Here is an 18997-nt window from a genome sequence, read left to right as displayed (position 1 = left end):
TCTGGTTGCCCACATCATCCCTGATGCCTTATTGGTGTCCTCCTGAGGCGTAGAGCTAGTCTGATAGGCTGTCACCCTTATTCTACAGCATCTCCTTGAGCTAGAGGAGGTAGAGCCTGTTCCGGTGGAGGAACAGGGCCTGCGGCGTTATTCAATTTATTTTGTCATCCCAAAGAAGGGAGGCTTTCTTCGGCCCACCTTGGATCTCAAATGGGTGAATGTACTGATCCCTGTGGCACTCTACTATTTACCCTCCTGTACTGAGAAAAATGGCCATTTAACCCTACCCATTGAACAAGCTAATAAATAATTTTGTTTTGTAATTAAATTAAAGCATAGAATATATCAATAAATCCACAATCTCTCTTCATTTCCAAACTTTAAGTCAACAAAGTTCCTAGTAAAGCACTGTTCACTTACACACAGGGGCTTTATCTGCTCTCAGTACTTCCTCATTGAGAAAAGTTATAAGGGGAATGGGGGGAAAATAAGGAAACTCTCTGAATTCTGTTGATAGCATTTCTTTTTGAGTCAGTTGTAGCTAACATGTGAAGAGGTAACACCTTGTTGTCTGAAAAGAAGAAAGACTTCAGGAGAAACAGAGAGGCAGACTCTGCTTATTGTTTTGTTTTTAGTGGAAAATCTGACAAAGACTCTTTATTGAATTGCTTCTGCTATAATTCTTGGATCTGCTGGATAGGATTTTTTTTTAATTCCTTATTTTATTTATGTTTGTTTGTTTTTTTTCAATTTAAATAAAACAAACCCCAAAATTGGGACCCTCAGATACAATATAATTAACAAAATGTCCTACTAAATAATGCCTGAAAAAATAAGTATATAATTAAAGTGGGGAGGCAAAGTCACAGTTAATGGCAGTCAATTCACATAATGCCACGTGGGTGCAGTACTGGTTTGCTTAGGCAATTAAAGCTGCATATTCAGTCATAGACAGTATACCTCCCATGTGTTACAATTGTGGCTGCGGCCTCTCCCAGACTTACCTCATTCTGGAGGTCAGCTTCTGTGCTGGCTTCTGTTTCTTCTTTCTGTGTTGCTAGAGCTGGCTCTCTGTCTATGGGCTGGCTGCTCCCAGCATGAGTCTAATTGCTTTACTATACTGCAGCTGTGTGTGTTACCTGAGCTAGCTGCCTCTGTGTTCTGGTTGCTTCCAGCATGGCTCTAATTGCTCTGCTATACTGCAGCTGTGGGGGTTAAGCCTGAGTTAGCTCTAGCTCTGTTTCAGTATGCTGCCTGCCTGTGTCTGGTAGTGGTGACATCATCAGTCAGGGCCTTGATAAGGAAGTGGTGTTCTTCCCTTCAGGGCCTTTGCAACGTTTGCTTAGTCGTTTGCTTTAGGTCCAGGTTAGTAACATAGTAGATGACGGCAGAAAAAGACCTGCATGGTCCATCCAGTCTGCCCAAGATAAACTCATATGTGTATACCTTACCTTGAATTTGTACCTGTCTTTTTCATGGCCCAGACCGTATAAGTCTGCCCAGCAGTATTTCCTGCCTCCCAACCACCAGTCCCGCCTCCCATCACCGGCTCTGGTACAGACCGTATAAGTCTGCCCCCAACTATCCTAGCCTCCCAACCACCAACCCCTCTTCCCCCCACCTGCTCCGCCACCCAATTTCAGCTAAGCTTCTGAGGATCCATTCCTTCTGCACAGGATTCCTTTATGCATATCCCACGCATGTTTGAATTCCGTTACCGTTTTCATCCCCACCACCTCCCGCGGGAGGGCATTCCAAGCGTCCACCACCCTCTCTGTAAAAAAATACTTCCTGACATCTTTCCTGAGTCTGCCCCCCTTCAATCTCATTTCCATGTCCTCTCGTTCTACCGCCTTCCCATCTCCGGAAAAGATTCGTTTGCGGATTAATACCTTTCAAATATTTGAACGTCTGTATCATATCACCCCTTGTAATGAGCTCCTCAACCTGATTTGCTGGTGTCTATTGCCACCACCTCCCATTGTGTTATCGGAAAAGGAGCTCCGACGGTCAAATTCCTGGGCGACAACCACCTCTGAATACTTCATCTGGCAACCAGCTTCCAAGAAAGATGAAGGTGGTACTTGTAACAATGGAGAACAGCGGTTGAGAAGAGATTCCTATGACGGATACATATGAGCCCATACCCATGGCAGCACTTCCATCGCTGCTGTCACTGACCCCAGACCCTGGGCCTGCTTTGACTGAGATGGGGGACACAGCTGGAGGATGTGATAAAAGCGGTTAGTGATTCTGTGTTTAAAAAGGAGTGGACAAGTCCGTAGTGCAGTGTGCACTTTTGATCTGTGTTAACTTCCCTGCTTTTCCCTTGTGGCTCCCCTGCTTTTCCTTTTGGTGCTTTGGAAGCACTTATGTGATTGGTGCTTTAGTAGCACTTCTGTGTTTGGTGCTTTAGAAGCACTTCTGTGTTTGGGGCTTTGGAAGCTCTGTTGTGTTTAGTGCTTTGGAAGCACTGCTGTCTTCTGTGTTTAGCTTCCCTGTTTTTTTCCCTTTTGACTCCCCTGTCTTCCCTTTTAGTGCTAGGAGCTCTGCTGGTAGTTTGGTGCTTAGGAGCACCGTAGTTAGTTTAGGGTTGTTGTGCTTGGTGCTTAGGAGCACCTGTGCTAGTTTATGTGTTTAGGTTCCCTGCTCTTTCCCTGTGGCTCCCCTGCTTTTCCTAGTGGTGCTATTGGTAGCACTTCTGTTAGTATAGGGATTAGGAAGTCCTTTTGTTGGTTTATTGTTAGGAACACTTTTGTTGGTTTCTGTTTGGAGTTCTTCTGTTGGTTAGGGCTTGGGAGCACTTATGTCAGTTTAGGATTTAGGAGTACTGCTGTTTCCAGCTTGTTCTAGTCCTGGTCCCTGTGTCATCCAGTAAGTCCTGCCGGCCACTCGAACCCAGGGGCTCAACCCTTGGGGGGCAGTGGCTAAGTGCAGGTGAAGCTGTACGGACCAGTCCAGTGTGTTCCAGTCCTGTGTCCTCCAGTCCAGGGGATTCCAGTCCAGTGTTCCAGTCTTGTATCCTCCAGTCCGGGGGATTCCAATCTATGTTTTCTGGCTCGCTGGGCAGTGCCTGCAGTCCCTGCCGGTGCCGGTGTGCTTTCCCAGCGTTGGTTGGTGGGTTTTGCCTGCTGCTGTCGCTCCGCGTCAGCAGCCCAAGGGCTCATGTTTGCTCCAGAGCCCGGCCCCGCGGGCTCTGAACCTGAGAACCTGACACCATGTAGTATGTCCAATGTGTATTGCAAAAAATATATCAACGTTAAGTGTCCCAAATTTTCTTCAAAACCAGAAAAATATCAACAAGTTAGTGCAGTGTAAATCACAATGGGACTTATTTTCAAAGCACTCAGGCTTACAAAGTTCCATAGGTTACTACATAACTTTGTAAGTCAAAGTACTTTGAAAATGAGCCTCTATGTAACTTTGTAAGTCTGAGTGCTTTGAAAATACGCCTCCACATCACTTAGCTTGTGACTGATGTAGTTTAGAGATTGCTTGTGCCTGACTTTGCTGCAAGTTTTGTTTAAAAAAAAAAACTGTTTCAAGGGCTAAAGACCATTGTTACCATCACTAAAACAGCTTCACTTCTTGCCACCATTCAGTAGACAGATCACAGGAGTAACTTCAAAGGTTCTGGTCCCAGGGGGCACAAAGAGCTTAGGAGTACCTAGAGTTTTTAGATGCCATGGCAGTGATCTTGGAGCAAGTTTCCTGAGTGATAGTGAATATAAGGCCTCTTCAGAACTCACTGCTGTCATCTTTGCTTTCTGCTGCAGCCCTCTGTTGGAAGGGAACTGGAATGGTGGTGGATGCCAGAGAGGAATTGAGCCTTTCTCACCTCCCCCCCCCCCCCCCCCCTCCACCACACACACACATACTAGGTAGTGGTCCCAATGAATGGCAGCCTGTCTGGTTGAAAGTTGCATTGTCATGGACAGATAATGCAGACAGATGTTGGATGCTGTAGTAGACATCCTTGTCATTCAGCAGACTGGAGGCCACAATGGTTCACTTTGCACTGCAGAGGTTTCTTTTGATAGTGGAAGAGACGATATCACATATCATATTAGACAATGCCACAAAGGTGGCTTATGTCAACAAGCAGAGGGGGAACCAAGAGTATACAGGTGGTACTGGAGATAACCTTGTTATGCAGCTGGTCAGAGAACCTCCTAGTGGTGCTGTCTGCAACCCATACAGCAGAACTTGCAGGTGGATTTCATAGTTCATGGTTCATCTTCTCTGATATATCGCCTATACAAAAACTTTACATTATGTAAGAGTTAAAATATGAAAAATAAAAACTAAGTTAAAATAAATTACAAACACAGGTTTAAGGCACACATAACTGTGGGAGGCCAAGATAGGGAGGCTGAGTTTACATCTAGCATTCAAATATATAAAAAGTAATAACAATAAATATAAAACATAAAACTAGCATTAATTAGACCCATAAAGAGCTTCTGACTGTAGATGGGAAATTGAAACCTTTTGCCGAGTTGCAGGGCAGGTTACAGCTGTCAGAGATGGACCGCCTTGCTTATACCCTCTTAAATCACTATGTCTGTGGATTGCCTTGTAAACATTCATGTGAGGATGTTCAGGACACACTTAATGAAGTGTTAACTCTGAACTCTCAAAGTAAGCTTCCACTGGCTTATCACCATAAATATTTGCAATACAGTATGGAGGAAATTGATTTTGCCCACGTGACAACCCGGTGGTCGGATGATTTGGGGGTTGTCATTACAGCTACACAAGTGAAAGACTGCTTACACAGTGTCTAAAGAGGCATATGCAATGTGATGATATGGGAACTTCAATACAAGTTTGTCTTACATCTACACATTTCTCTACATAGAGCATATAGTGCATCTTTAACAGTCATGGATATTTCCCTTAAGTGCCAGCATGGACCAGTGACCCTTAGGCACATGTTTTGGACATGCCCCAGGATTCAGTTGTTCATGGGGCAGATACTGCAGCAAATATTGGACCAGTATAAGCAGAGAGTCCCCTTAGAGGCTACTTTAATTTTTTTTGCTCCGCAGCTGTCCCGGCACATACCCCATGGCATGCTCAGCTGCCTTCACAGTATGGTGCTAATAGGGAAAAAAGTAATCTTGTTGCATTGGTGTGAACCGGTGACACCTACTTGGGTGATCTGGAGAACTCGTATGATTTCTCTTCTCTCAGTAGAGCGCTTGGATAAAGTGAACATTTTCAAAGGATATGGGAGCATTTCTGGTCCACTCTACAGCCAGCAGCTCGCAACAGACTTTGGAATTAGTTTTCCTTTGCAGCATGGGGTGGTGGGAAGTGGAGGGGAGAAGAATGGGGTCCTATAATATACATTGACAAATGTTCTTTGATGTTTTACTGGGGGAAAAGTGCAGTATTATGGGTTGTACCAGATTGTATTTACACTTCCTTGATTGTCCTATATAGTGTGCGACCCAGCAGAGTTATATTTCATTGTTCAGATTTCTCTACTATGGATGTTGTTTTTATTAGGACTCAGTGTCTTGTGCCTGTGTCAGTTTATTTACTTTCTGCATGCTGCACCCTCCTTCGAGAGCCATGGTGTTTAAGTTGTTACTGTTCTATTTTCACTATGCATAACTTTTTGCGTCAATATTTCAAAGACCCATAAAGAAAGGTAAGAAGGGTGCAGGACTTAACAGGGCTCCAAAGGATCCTGAACTACCTGAGCCTTCAGCACCAGGTCGCAAAACGTCCCGATGGAGATGCGGGGATAACCGTATTATCGAAACAAGATGGATGTCCATCTTTCTTTTCGATAATACGGTCAGGGACGCCCAAATCTTGACATTTAGGTCATCCTTAGAGATGGTAATTTCTGATTTTCAGCAATAATGGAAACCAAGGACACCCATCTCAGAAACGACCAAATGCAAGCCCTTTGGTCGTGGGAGGAGCCATCATTTGTAGTGCACTGGTCCCCCTGACATGCCAGGACACCAACCGGGCACCCTAGGGGGCACTGCAGTGGACTTCATAAATGCTCCCAGGTATATAGCTCTCTTACCTTGTGTGCTGAGCCACCCAACCCCCCCCCCCCCCCCACCACCACCACTACCATAGCCCTTATGGGTGAATGGGGGGCACTAGATATGGGTACAGTGGGTTTGTGGTGGGTTTTGGAGGGCTCACATTTACTACCACAAGTGTAACAGGTGGGGGGGGGGGGGTATGGGACTGGGTCCACCTGCCTGAAGTGCACTGCACCTACTAAAACTGCTCCAGGGACTTGCATACTGCTGTGATGGAGCTGAGGCTGGCATAGAGGCTGGCACAAAATATTTTTAAAGATATTTTTTGGGGGTGGGAGGAGGTTAGTGACCACTGGGGGAGTAAGGGGAGCTGATCCTTGATTCCGGTGGTCATCTGGTCAGTTCGGGCACCTTTTTGTGGCTTAGTCGTAAGAAAAACAGGACCAGGTAAAGTCATCCAAGTGCTCGTCAGGGACGTCCTTTTTTTTCCATTATGGGTCGAGGACGCCCATGTATTAGGCATGCCCAAGTCCCGCCTTCGCTACGCCTCCGATATGCCCCTGTGAACTTGGTTGTCCCCGCGATGGAAAGCAGTTGGGGATGTTCAAAATCGGCTTTCGATTATGCCGATTTGGGCGACCCTGTGAGAAGGACGCCCATCTTCCGATTTGTGTCAAAAGATGGGCATCCTTCTCTTTCGAAAATGAGCCTGATGGTGACCTGGCGCTTTGAGTTTGTGGGGCTGCGGGTTTGTCTCTGTGTCTTATTGTACAGATTTTTCAGCCATAAAATGTCTCACCTGATTTGAATGAACATCGATATAAGGCTTCTTCCCTATAAGTTGGGAGAAATCCTGATTTTTATTCAAATTAGTCCATTTTAGGGACCATCTGAACTCCAAATGTGTCTACATGTTGAACAATGTGTGTGTGTAAATTCCTTAAGTGTCATGCATTCTAACTCTATAATTTTATTACTTTCAACTTAACGGAATTTGTATATAGATATCTAAATGTATTTTCATTCCTGTTCACGGTGCACTTATTGAGGTTACTGTGCATACCCCCACAGATCTTGCAGTCCCTTATGATTTCCCTTTGAAAATGCAGCTGACATATATAGGGCAGATATGTTTGTACCCACCTAGTTCCACCTGCATGGAAACAGGCACAAAGTGCTCCCTTGAAAGTGCATACATAGATTGAAAACAAAATCTCTCTGACCTTTCATTGTTCAGACCTAACTCTACCCTTTTTTTCATGTGAGTAAATTTACATGTGTAATTTTACCCATAGTTAAGAAGTGGGTAATTTTTAAGCATGTTTTTACATGAATAAATATATGGTTATGTGTATTAAAACCTTTTGCCCTCATCATTCACCATTAATTCATACCAATAATGCAGCTTTCGGTTATGTTTTTCATGTGGACCCCTTTAACATTGGGAGCAGACTCCTGCATTTGAATACGCTGTGGCAGAAACAAGTTATGGTTTTTTGCCCTGCAATAACCATGAATTGTTTTGTTTGAAATCTGAGTAATATAGTGGGATTCCACTATAGTGTGACCCTTCCCCTTTATAGTATGGATGTCTAAGAATGAATAGTGTTTGTAATACTATTAAAAGCTATACCATTTCATGTGCCAGAATGCTAAATGCACAGTGTAGTTAGATAGTGATAAATGAAGAAAGCATATATATCTTTTAGAACTACTGCACATTTAGAATGTAGGTCGGTACATAGTTTTTAAGTGGAAAGAAGAGTTTTTATTGTGTACATATCTTGCTTACTTACAGTGTCACAGATGGAGTTTTTTTTTTCTTTGTTTTGAAAGGGAGATCCGGTGAGAGACCTGATGCTTCGTTTCCTGGGTGAGCAGGCTGCCCTGAAAAGACAAGTGCTAACTACCAACTCCGTAGAGCAGTCTTTGGTGGGATTAAAACAATTAATAGTAAGAAGCAACAGATTTTTTATACAGTCTATATGTTTAATTATTCCTAAATGTGCTTGTCTAAATTCTAGAAGAAACTCCATGGAAGTAGGTTATTTTGTACACTTTTAAAAGTTCCATATTATAAAATCAATGGGCTATACCTGTTAACTTCCATGCTTGAGCACCTGAAAGCAGGAAAACAATAGAGAGGGTATCTTCAACTGTGGGAAATGGGAATATAACATTTTAATTAGTTAATTTAAATGTTTCTGCACTTTGAACAGATCTTGTGAGTGAGTATTAAGGTTCATGGTGAGGAAAACATGCTGTATCTTCTGGGCCTAGTCATCCTTCACCACTGTGCAGCATAGCAGATTTCAATTTGTAGTTTTGTTTGCTTGGTAATATAGTTCAGTCTTTCCAAACCTATCCTGGGGACCCCACAGCTAAACAGATTTGCAGGATATCCACAATAAATGCATTTGCATAGACTGAGTTTCCAATGTGCTCAAATTTCTCGTGCATATTCAAACAGGTTTGGGAAACTCTGACGTAAATGTTCCCATATTGCAGACTACTCTCCCAAAGCTCAGGTCTCTAGAGTAAAGATCTGAGCATGCGCTGTCTTTTTCACATACAGCGGTCTCCTCCGCTCCTCAGTTAGTTCAAACCTCAAAACCATGAAACAACTCTCAGGGAGGTGGGAAGGGTTTTGTGTCTTCTAATCCTGGTGTCTATGGAAAACATCTGTTACAATAAGCAGCAACATTTTTTCTCTTTGAAAACAGGATTGAGTTAGACACACGTGGGTGATTCCAAAGCTTAGGGCTGCTCAGCATTGAATTGTCTTTAACCTCTGGAACAGCCCACACAGTCAAATGATAGAGGAGTTAGTCAAGAAGGACAGATTGGCAAGCATTGCTGAAGCTTAGCTTATATGTGATATACCACATTTCTGCAGATGCAACTAGGCTGTTTGCAACATCAGTAAAAAAAAAAAAAGAAAAGAAAAACCTAAACAGGAAAGTACATGGAAAGATAGAGCCAGTAAAAAAGAAGACAACAACAACAACATATCAATAAGCTTGAAATGCATCCCTTTGGAACTCATTGCCCTCCCATTTAAGACTAGAACCCAGTTTCCAGACCTTTTAAAAGAAGTTTAAGACTTTCCTGTTTTCAAACACGTTTGGAGATTAATACAACCTGTTAAAGGCTGAGAGGATGGTTGTTAGTGCAGGTCTGAAGCAGGAAGCATATATCATATACACTACATTTACTTCTGTCTGAAAGATTGTAAATCAAACATATGTTTTTTTTCTCTGACTTTCCTTGTTTATGTTAAACTTGTAAACCTCTATGAAGGTTACACTGGGGCAGTATATCAAATAAAGATGACACTTGAAACGTATTCCTCCACCAGTCACAACCAATGGCGACTGCAACATGGTCAAGATCAAAGACCAGCCTGAAAAAATAAGTTTTAAGATGAGATTTGGACTATATGGTGATTCTTTGTGGATAAATACCAGAAGAGAATTCTAAAGGTGAGGTGCAAGAAAATAGACTGAGCACCTAGTTGAGTCGAGGTGAGCACTGTCCATTGGCAGAATCATAAGAAAGTTCTCTGGGAGCGAAGAGAGCAAGTATGGGTATAAGGAGTAAGAAGCGTGGAAACACGGAATGGTACACCAGAATAAAAAGCTTTATGTGCCAAGGTGAGAATTTTGGACTAAATAAGGGGAAGGGAAAGGCAAATGGGACTTGATATACCGCTTTTCTGAGGTTTTTTTTGCAACTAGTGGCCTAGTGGTTAGAGTGGTGGACTTTGGTCCTGGGGAACTGGGTTCGATTCCCACAGCAGGCACAGGCAGCTCCTTGTGACTCTGGGCAAGTCACTTAACCCTCCATTGCCCCAGGTACAAATAAGTACCTGTATATAATATGTAAGCCGCATTGAATCTGCTATGAGTGGGAAAGCAAGGGGTAGAAATGTACGAAAAAAATAAAAAATAAAGCGGTTTACATATAGTCAGGTACTTATTTTGTACCAGGGGCAATGGAGGGTTAAGTGACTTGCCCAGAGTCACAAGGAGCTGCCTGTGTCTGCAGTGGGATCAAAGTCCACTGCACTAACCACTAGGCTACTCCTCCACTCCATAAATAAGAAACAGGTAACAGTGATTTTCTTTTTTTTTAATTTAAAGAAGGTCTTTATTGACAGAATAACAACAAATAAGGGTCAGACACTCCACACTGACAATCTTTCCACAAGAGCAACAGGAGTATAAAGGCGTTACAGCACTCTGTGGAATAAACATGCAAACTGTCAATCTCCAACAAACAATATCTTCTAAGGAGATAAGGATACATAAAGCACAACATATTATACCCTTGGGGTTATCTTTGACTCTTCTCTCTCCTTCTCTGCTCATATCCAGCAGATCGCCAAGACCTGTCGTTTCTTTCTTTACAACATCCGTAAAATCCGCCCCTTTCTTTCCGAGCACTCTACCAAAACCCTCATCCACACCCTTGTCACCTCTCGTTTAGACTACTGCAATCTGCTTCTTGCTGGCCTCCCACTTAGTCACCTCTTCCCTCTCCAATCGGTTCAAAACTCTGCTGCCCGTCTTATCTTCCACCAGGGTCGCTTTACTCATACTACCCCTCTCCTCAAGTCGCTTCACTGGCTCCCTATCCGTTTTCGCATCCTATTCAAACTTCTTCTACTAACCTATAAATGTACTCACTCTGCTGCTCCCCAGTATCTCTCCACACTCGTCCTTCCCTACACCCCTTCCTGTGCACTCCGCTCCATGGATAAATCCTTCTTATCTGTTCCCTTCTCCACTACTGCCAACTCCAGACTTCGCGCCAGGGGCAATGGAAGGTTAAGTGACTTGCCCAGAGTCACAAGGAGCTGCCTGTGCCTGCAGTGGGATCAAATCAGTTTATTCTGCTGACTTCGCATACTTAGGGACCAAATGGTAGAACTCTACTTTCCAAAATAAGAAGCACACAAGAGTACACCAGAATCCGAAAGATCCTAGCATCATTCCTTTTCAAGCATTTCCTCACAAAGAATAATCCACCCAATGTTTGATTGTCTCAGTGGTGTTTAAACAATCCTGACCTTCCTGATACATGTATAACCTCCTTTTGATATGTACTCAAATCAGTGGCGTAACTACGGATGGGCCTGGGTGGGCACAGGCCCACCCATTCTTGTCTCAAGCCTGCCCAGCAACAGCGCCACACTGCTCTCTTTCCCACTCTCCTCTGTGGTGTCCCGGAATCTGTGCTCCTGTCTCTGAACCCCTTCCCTCTCCGGTGCTGGTACTGGCGTCCTCGGCGCCTACAGCGATTTATTCTCTCTGCTTGCGCCGGACCTACAGGTTTCCATCTGCTGTGTTCCATCAGACAGGATACAGGCAATGATGTCAGCGAGGGTGGGACGCAGCAGAAGCCTGTGGGGGCCGGTGCAAGCAGCAAGAATAAATTGCTGCAGGCGCCAAGGACACCTGTATAGTACACCAGGGAGGGACGGAATTCAGAGACAGGAGAGCAGATACTGGGACACCGCAGAGGAGAGGGAGGAGATGTGTGGTAGGTAAAGAAAAAAAATCTGTGTTCTTAAAACATATCTCCGGGAAGATGTTTGTGGTGTGGTTTGGTGTGGTGTGAGGGAGGCATGTGCGTGTGGAAGAGCCTATTCAGTTTACCTCTGGGCCCATCCAAAATACCGAGTCTGGCTGCGCTTCTGACTCAAATGTTAATTCTATATAGTTTTTATATACATTTACCACATTGTATTTTTGAATTCCTAACCAGGTACTCTCTTCTACTATTTCAAATATCACAGAGCATCTTTTCCTCTCTTACTTTTCCAATTACATAACATACCTGGATTGCTATAAATATCACAATTAATGCTTGATATGGAGCTTGCTCACCCTTTCTTTACCAAAATATCATCAAGAAGCAAGACAATTTCCCTCTATTTTCTTATTACAGAGGAAAAGGCTTCAGACACTCAGTGAGCCAATTCTTTAAATTTATAGGCTCACTGACTCGTTTAGCGGCTGCAATTTCTCCGCATACTTAGCCTACCACGATGCTGAGTGTCTGAAGCCTTTTCCTCTGTAATAAGAAAATAGAGGGAAATTGTCTTGTAAATATCATAAGAAATGTTTCAGCAATCCAGGTATGCTATGTAATTGGATTTACTGTACATTGTAAGCCACATAGAACTCAAGCTTGTTTGGGAAAATGTGGGCTATAAATATCATTAATAATTAAATAATGCCTGCACCTGAATAATTGCTGGCTCCTCCCTAATGCTGTCCCCTGTACTGCCCGACCTGCTCATTTTTTTAATGGCCGATATTCGGCGGCACAGCCCAGTTAAATGCTTCTGAATATGGGTGACTGGGCAGCTAGGAGCACATTAAGTGGTCAGGACCCTCTCCTGATTACTTAAATCACTTTTAATATAGGGCCCAATATTTTTAGTTAGAAGCAGAGCTTAATTTGTGCCAGAATGTGGTGAAACGATGTTCCGGCACTTTTTGTAGCTGGAAGTGGCGTCACCACCCCATTCTCCCTGTCCAACTTTTCTCCTTCCTGTCCCCTCCCCAGCCGGCAACGTGGCATCTTTCCTTGCCTCTTAAACCCCAGTTATACCTTTTAAAAAGTGATCTTCGTTGCTGGAGGCAGCTGGCAGTGAACAGAAATTCAGACAAGCTGTTTGCACCAATCTCAAGGTCTTCTCTCTGACTCACTTCCTGTTTCTGCAGAGGCGGGAAGTATCAGAGAAAAAGCTCTGTGGTGAGCGTGAACAGTGCGTCTGAATCGCTGCTCTCTGCCAGCTGCCTCCAGCAGCAAAGATCTTTTTTAAAAGGTAACAGGGTAGGACCGAGAGGCAACAAGAGATGACAGATTGCTGGCTGGGGGGGGGGGGGGGGGGAGGAAGAAAAAATACTGGTCCATGGAGGAGAGGGGAGGGGAAATGCTAGACCATAGAGAGGAGAAAAAATTCTGTTCCACAGAGGGAGGGGGGAGGAGAAAAAAATGCTAGCTCATGGAATGAAGAAAAATGCTGGTCCGTGGAGGAGGAGAAGGGGGGGGAAGAAAAAAAAATGCTGGTCCATGGGGGGAGAAGGGGTGAAAAAAATAAACACTGGTCCATGGAGGGGGGTAAAGGAGAAATGTTGATCTACCGGTGGGGGGGGGGGAGGGGGGGAGAGAAATAGAAATGCTGGACCATTTGGGGAAGGGGGAAAGAGAAATGCTGGTCCATTTAAGGGTGGGAGAAGGAGAGGGAAGGAGAAATACTGGATCCGTGGAAAGGGGGGAGAGAAAGAAGGAGAAATGCTGGACCATTGGGGAGGGAGAAGGAGAAATGTTGAGCCATGTAGGGAAGAGAAGAACAAATGGTGAACAGAAAGTAGAGGGGAAATGGGAGACAAGGGAAGGGAAGAGACAGTAGGATTTTAGATATGAAGTGAGAAAGAGTGAGGAGTTGCAGAACTTGGTGGGAAAGAGAAGAATGGGAGGGGGATATTCTGACTGGGGGGGGGAGTAGAAAGGGATAGAGAGGAGGATGCCAATTATAGGGGTGAAAGGGGAGAAGCTGAACTATTGGAAAGGGAGGGAAAGGGAAATGCTAGACTACAAATGGGGGGGGGGGGGGAGAGAAGGAAGGTATTTGCTAGAAGCGTAGGGAGTGGAGAGAAAGTGAAGATGTTAGGCTATAAGGGCGGGTGTGGGGTGGAGAGAGGGAGACCAGATACTGGGCAGTGGAGAGAAGGATAAAGAGAGAAGAGATGCTGAGCTACAAAAGTGGAGGAAGGGGCGATGCCGACCATAATGGAACTGTGTGGGAGATGCCACGGGGGCTGTCAAGAAGATTAGGATGGGAGAGCTAGAGACTGAGAAATGGAGGTGGAAAGTTGATAAGTAGGTGAAAGTAAAAAGAAGGAGGTGGAGAACTAGAGGGTGAGAAAGAGGTTGAAATTTGAGTGCACAAAGTCAGAAAAGAACAGGAAGAAAGAGAAAACAGGAAAAGATCAATATGTTAGAGACAGATGTGAGGGAATAAAAGACAGGAAAGTGGAAGAGAGAAACTCATTGGGACCAACATGATTAGAAAAATAAAATGCCCAGACAACAAAGGTAGAAATAACTGTTTTTATTCTGAATTTATGAACTGGAATATGTTAGTTTTGGGCAGTGGCGTTCCTAGTGGGGGCTGACACCCAGGGCGGATCGCCGATGCGCCCTGCCCCCCGGGTGCAGCGCCCCCCCCGGTGCAGCGTGACCCCCCCACCCTGGCGAAAGAACCCCCCTCCCCCGGGTGCACGCCGGGCAGCTTCGTTCATTTCCATGCTCCCTCTGCCCCTGAACAGGTTACTTCCTGTTCCGGGGCAGAGGGAGCATGGAAACAAACGAAGCTGACGGCGCGCGGCACCCCCCCAACGGCATGCACCCGGGGCGGACCGCCCCCACCGCCCCCCCTTGGTACGCCACTGGTTATGGGAAATGTGCATTGTGGATGTCTTTGTATTGTATTAAAAACGAGAGTGAATGGATTTGTTTTTCTTTCTCCAGTGTTGTGGTACATGCCAAGTTCGACTTCTTGGAGTTACTAGCAATTTTTGTTTTCATATTTCTATTTCTGATTTGTACTCTGGATTTGGTGAGGGTCTATCTGTGCAGAACAGCCAGCATTTCAAAAAGATTGGAGGTGCCAGACACAATACAAATAGCCTCTCCCTGGACAAAATGAAGAAGCATCCTCAAAACTGGGGATACTTAGCATCCACTGGATCTACAGAGCTGGCTCCTATGTAGCAATGTTTTGGCTGTGACCAAGGTGCGGTATTCTGTTTACATAGTTTGTATAGAGATCTGTAACACTTCCACTTGTTCTGTTTGACCAGTAGTAAGTGTATTGGTGTTCTAGGGCATAGTGCAATGCTGGCTATTCATACTTAGGGTTCTTGTTGTTTGAATCATAGGGCCCTGTTTACTAAGCTGCACTGTAGGCATGCTATAGTCCATCCATCTACGTCCAGCAATTCTCCTCTCTCCCGTGCGCTCCCCTTCATGTCTAGCAATTTCTCCCCTCCCCTCCCGTGTCCAGCGATTCTCCTTTACCCCTATCCTCCCCTCTCATCCATGTCCAGTGATTTCTCCTCTCTCCCCTGCCCTCCTTTCCCATCCATGTCCAGCGATTCTCCTTTACCCCATCCTCCCATCCCATCCATGTCCAGTGACTCGCTCCAGCCTTTTCAGCCCCTGAGTTCCAGTTCAAACCCAAGCCCCACCTGCCCGCCCTCTTCTCCCGCAACATCCCCCTTTTATTCCTGCCACCTTGCATTTTTTAAATCTTTTATTTTACTTCAAAATCAAAGCGACAGCAGCAGCAGCAAAAGAAACAGGCTCACCTCGATCCTTCCCTTCCCTCAGTGTCCCGCCCTCGCGGAAACAGAAAAGTACGTCAGAGGAAAGCAGGACACTGAGAGGGAAGGAAGGCCCGAGACGAGCCTGTTTCTTTTGCTGTTGCCGCCGCTTTGATTTTGAAGTAAAATAATAGATTTTAAAAATGCAGGGTGGCAGGAACGAAAAGAGGGCTGTGGGGGAGCTGAGGGCGAGCAGCTGGGGCTGGAACTGTGACGGCAGTAAGCATGGCTTGTGGTGCCCCTCTACCATGCTTACTGGGTTGCGCCGGCCCCGATTTGCCACGGCACCCCAGAGAGGTCGCTGCGGTGCACCAGGGTGCCGCGGCACACAGTTTGGGAAACACTGCACTAAGGTATAAGGCAGTATATAACACGAATAAATCCAATCCAATCCAAGATGGACAGCAAGCTATTCCTGAAGATGTTGCTGTGTAATCAACACAATTGGGATATAAGGTGTTTCTGGTGTGTACGTTGGCCAAATTACCTCTTTACTTCAGTAGAAAACCTTGAATGGCTATTTCTGAATGTCAGCTACTTAGTGGAAACACTTCTCCATTTTCAGCCTCCTTTGTGAAAAACTGGATATAATAAGTCGCAAAGCTTGTCTAGATAAGCTGCTCATTAGCCTAATATAAGACAGACTCTTCCAGCAGCAATGTTATTTCTGACTGCACTGTGCCCTTCTTCCATTCTCTACAGTGCATATGCAGGCAGACATTATCAACACATCCTCTGTGATATTTAGGGGAAACATCCACTTTGCTCTAAATCCTGCCAGTCAGCAGTTCTGAGATCACTATCCTATCAGCCAAAGCAGAACCACTAATAGAATACAATTGCCTGCTTTGTTGACTGGAGATCCAGATGGTCTGTGCACTGAAACATAACATTTAATACCTGACCGAACCAAGATTACAATATTATGATATTAGAACTGTTTAATGGTGAATATTCAAGCATGGAGGCTCAATAGTTTGTTTTATGGCAGCTGCCTTCAACATCCAGAAATTTTAAAGGGTGTAAAAATCTGTAATTTCTATAGTCTGTAGGACCAATTCTGCAAGCCTATAAAGGTAACAGTTGTTTATCGATCTTGACTGAAATTTATTCATTACAGAGTTGTCAAAATTGTCCATAAGTAACACAGAGCAAACACGAGATTCTCCTTCCTTGAATTAAAGTGATTAGGCTGCCCACCTAACAGTAGTATATGGTACTATCTCTGGAATGTGCATACAATAATTCTGCATAATTTTATTCTTTTCACAGATTTAGTTGTACTTTTTTTGAATACCTTATTGTGCTAGGAAATATATTAGGCAAGATTTGTATTTTGAGATCAGAACCTTTTACCCTGAGATAATTAAAAATTTTGATTAGGAAGCTATATCGAGTAGGTGGAAAGAGAGCACCATGACATGAATGACAGTCTTAGCTTTGAGATTTGGCTTCTTTCTTGTTTTCAGTCTCCTAATATAGTACTTAAACACTTGTTACAGTATTTTGCTTAGTCAGACTGTAGAAGCAGAGAAAACTTAAGGTTAAAGAATGAAAAATAATTATAGAACAGTACCTGAACTGATAGAACTCGTGAGCTGGGTAGACCTGATAAATTATGATTGCAAGTAGATGGCCAACTGCTTGATTCGCTAGTTCAGGTCCATGATTCCACCATATTCATCTGGTTCTAGGGATCATGCCAGGTACTTGTGACATGGATTGGCCAGTGTAGGGAACAGGATGCTAGACTTAATGGACCTTTGGTCTGCCCCCTACTGAGCCAACTGACTGCCCGGTAGTACCGCTGAGTGGCACTTCTAATTGGCTATTCCCTAACTAGTTAGGTTGGAGGCAGTCCAGAGGTGGAGTTTGGACAAAGCCACAACTTAGCCAGTTGGGGTCCTTATTAAGATTATGCTTCTAAAATGTATGCTCCTAATTTAGGAGCATAAATTTAGTAGTATAAATTATGCTCATAAATTAGGAGCATAAATTTTAGAAACATAAATTTAGGGGCATAAATTTTAGGAGCATAACCTTTATAGAATAAGGACCTTGACGGCAATATACAGTCTGCTGACATCTGAGTAAGCGCATAAAATTAGGACAGCAAAAAGGCTTTCCGTGCCCGGTTAACTACCAGGTCAGCGCGTGTACCTGGATATTCAGTGCCAGAAACCGCATGTGCTTTGTCATTGAATATTTGAGGTTAGTTCAGCCCACAGCTGTGAGCAGCTTACAAAGTGCATAATGCCGCAGGCTGAATATTACCCCCTCACTTACTGGATCATAAAAATGCAGCTCGGAGCCCTAGCCGTATCTGTAGCCAATGTTATCAATCATTTGACCTCACCAGGAAATGGTTGTCGTGTTGTTTAATTATATTTGAGATAGCAAAGAAATTCTTTGTTCTCTCTGAGGTAAATGCATAAAAATGAACTTTAAGTAATAGAGTTTAAGTCTGAAATCACTGAGTAGCCATACCTTAAAATTCTCATTTTTATGGGTACTTTAATCACTAGAGGAACACTTAAAATCATATTCCCATTATATTTGCTGCAATGTTCAGTTATCTTGGAAAGGGCATGTTGAGATTCTTCAAGCCCCACCCCAGTCATGTCCTCAGTCAATCTGACCAGGACTCTTTGCTAGCTAATCTGTTTGTTGTCAGATAGACACTGCTTCTGTACTTGTGATATGATTTACAAGTTATTTTATATGCAGCCTAATAAAGTATTGATATCAAAATGTTTTCTATAACTGTGAGAATAATTAGAGTAAGAAAGCTAGTAGTTTAGGAATGAAGAATTTTCCATCGGAAGGTTATGAAGGTGCATTAGTATTGGCTGGGACTTGAAAGTTTGTCTGTTCACAAAAAGGCTGTTGACAGTAGCATTCAGTCAGTTCCTTTATTAAATTCTATTTTTTTTTAATTATTCTTTATTTCAAATATTTTTGCCTCTGTAAAATAATAACTCTTTTCAACATTCAAACAGTTAAGATTCCCCCCTACTGGCATTCCCCTCATCTTCTACTGGAGCCCACTTCCCCCAGTTTCCATATTCCTTCCCCTCACCCCTATTATTCACCCTGCTCAGCTCACCTATGGTTCCCAGATTTCCTCCGAGGACAAGCAGGCACTATTCTCACATGTGGGTATTGTTATCCATGGAGCCTGGTGCTGATACTGCCAAGTGCACGGTCACTTTAAATCTTTGAGGCAGTGCCCCTACTATGCACGCACAGATGCCTTCCTACCCGACGCTTGAGCGTGAGACCAGCAGTCTATCATTTTCAACAGAGCAGAGAGGCTGACTTTTTGATGTCTCCTCAGCATTGAAAACTTTGCCTTTTTGGTGTCTTCCCTTTTTTTGGGACATTATTCTATCATATTCTTTTGTTTTCAGTATTCAATTTATATATATATATATTTTTTTTCCCAAAATTATTTTCAGTTTCAGTTTTCGGCCTTGTGGCGCCTCTGAGCCCTACCCAGGAAGCATCGACTATTTTCAGGTACATGACTACTTGAGCTCCTGGGCCACAGAGCCTTTTGACCTAACATTGGCCATTTTCCCC

The 18997-nt window shown here is 44.0% G+C and overlaps 1 protein-coding gene across 2 annotated transcripts in view; it reads left to right on the top strand.

The window, feature by feature from the left end:
* TRAPPC12 (trafficking protein particle complex 12) overlaps positions 1–18997 on the top strand; it is a 318722-nt gene that overhangs the window by 45211 nt on the left and 254514 nt on the right. For both annotated transcript variants that reach the window (XM_030198921.1, XM_030198920.1), the window contains exon 3: positions 7851–7967. In XM_030198921.1, the coding sequence (XP_030054781.1) occupies positions 7851–7967 (117 nt within the window). The remainder of the gene's footprint in view (positions 1–7850; positions 7968–18997) is intronic.

The sequence above is a fragment of the Microcaecilia unicolor genome, chromosome 3, assembly GCF_901765095.1.
Source record: "Microcaecilia unicolor chromosome 3, aMicUni1.1, whole genome shotgun sequence".
NCBI lineage: Eukaryota > Metazoa > Chordata > Amphibia > Gymnophiona > Siphonopidae > Microcaecilia > Microcaecilia unicolor.
This window is presented reverse-complemented; position numbering and strand designations above follow the sequence as displayed.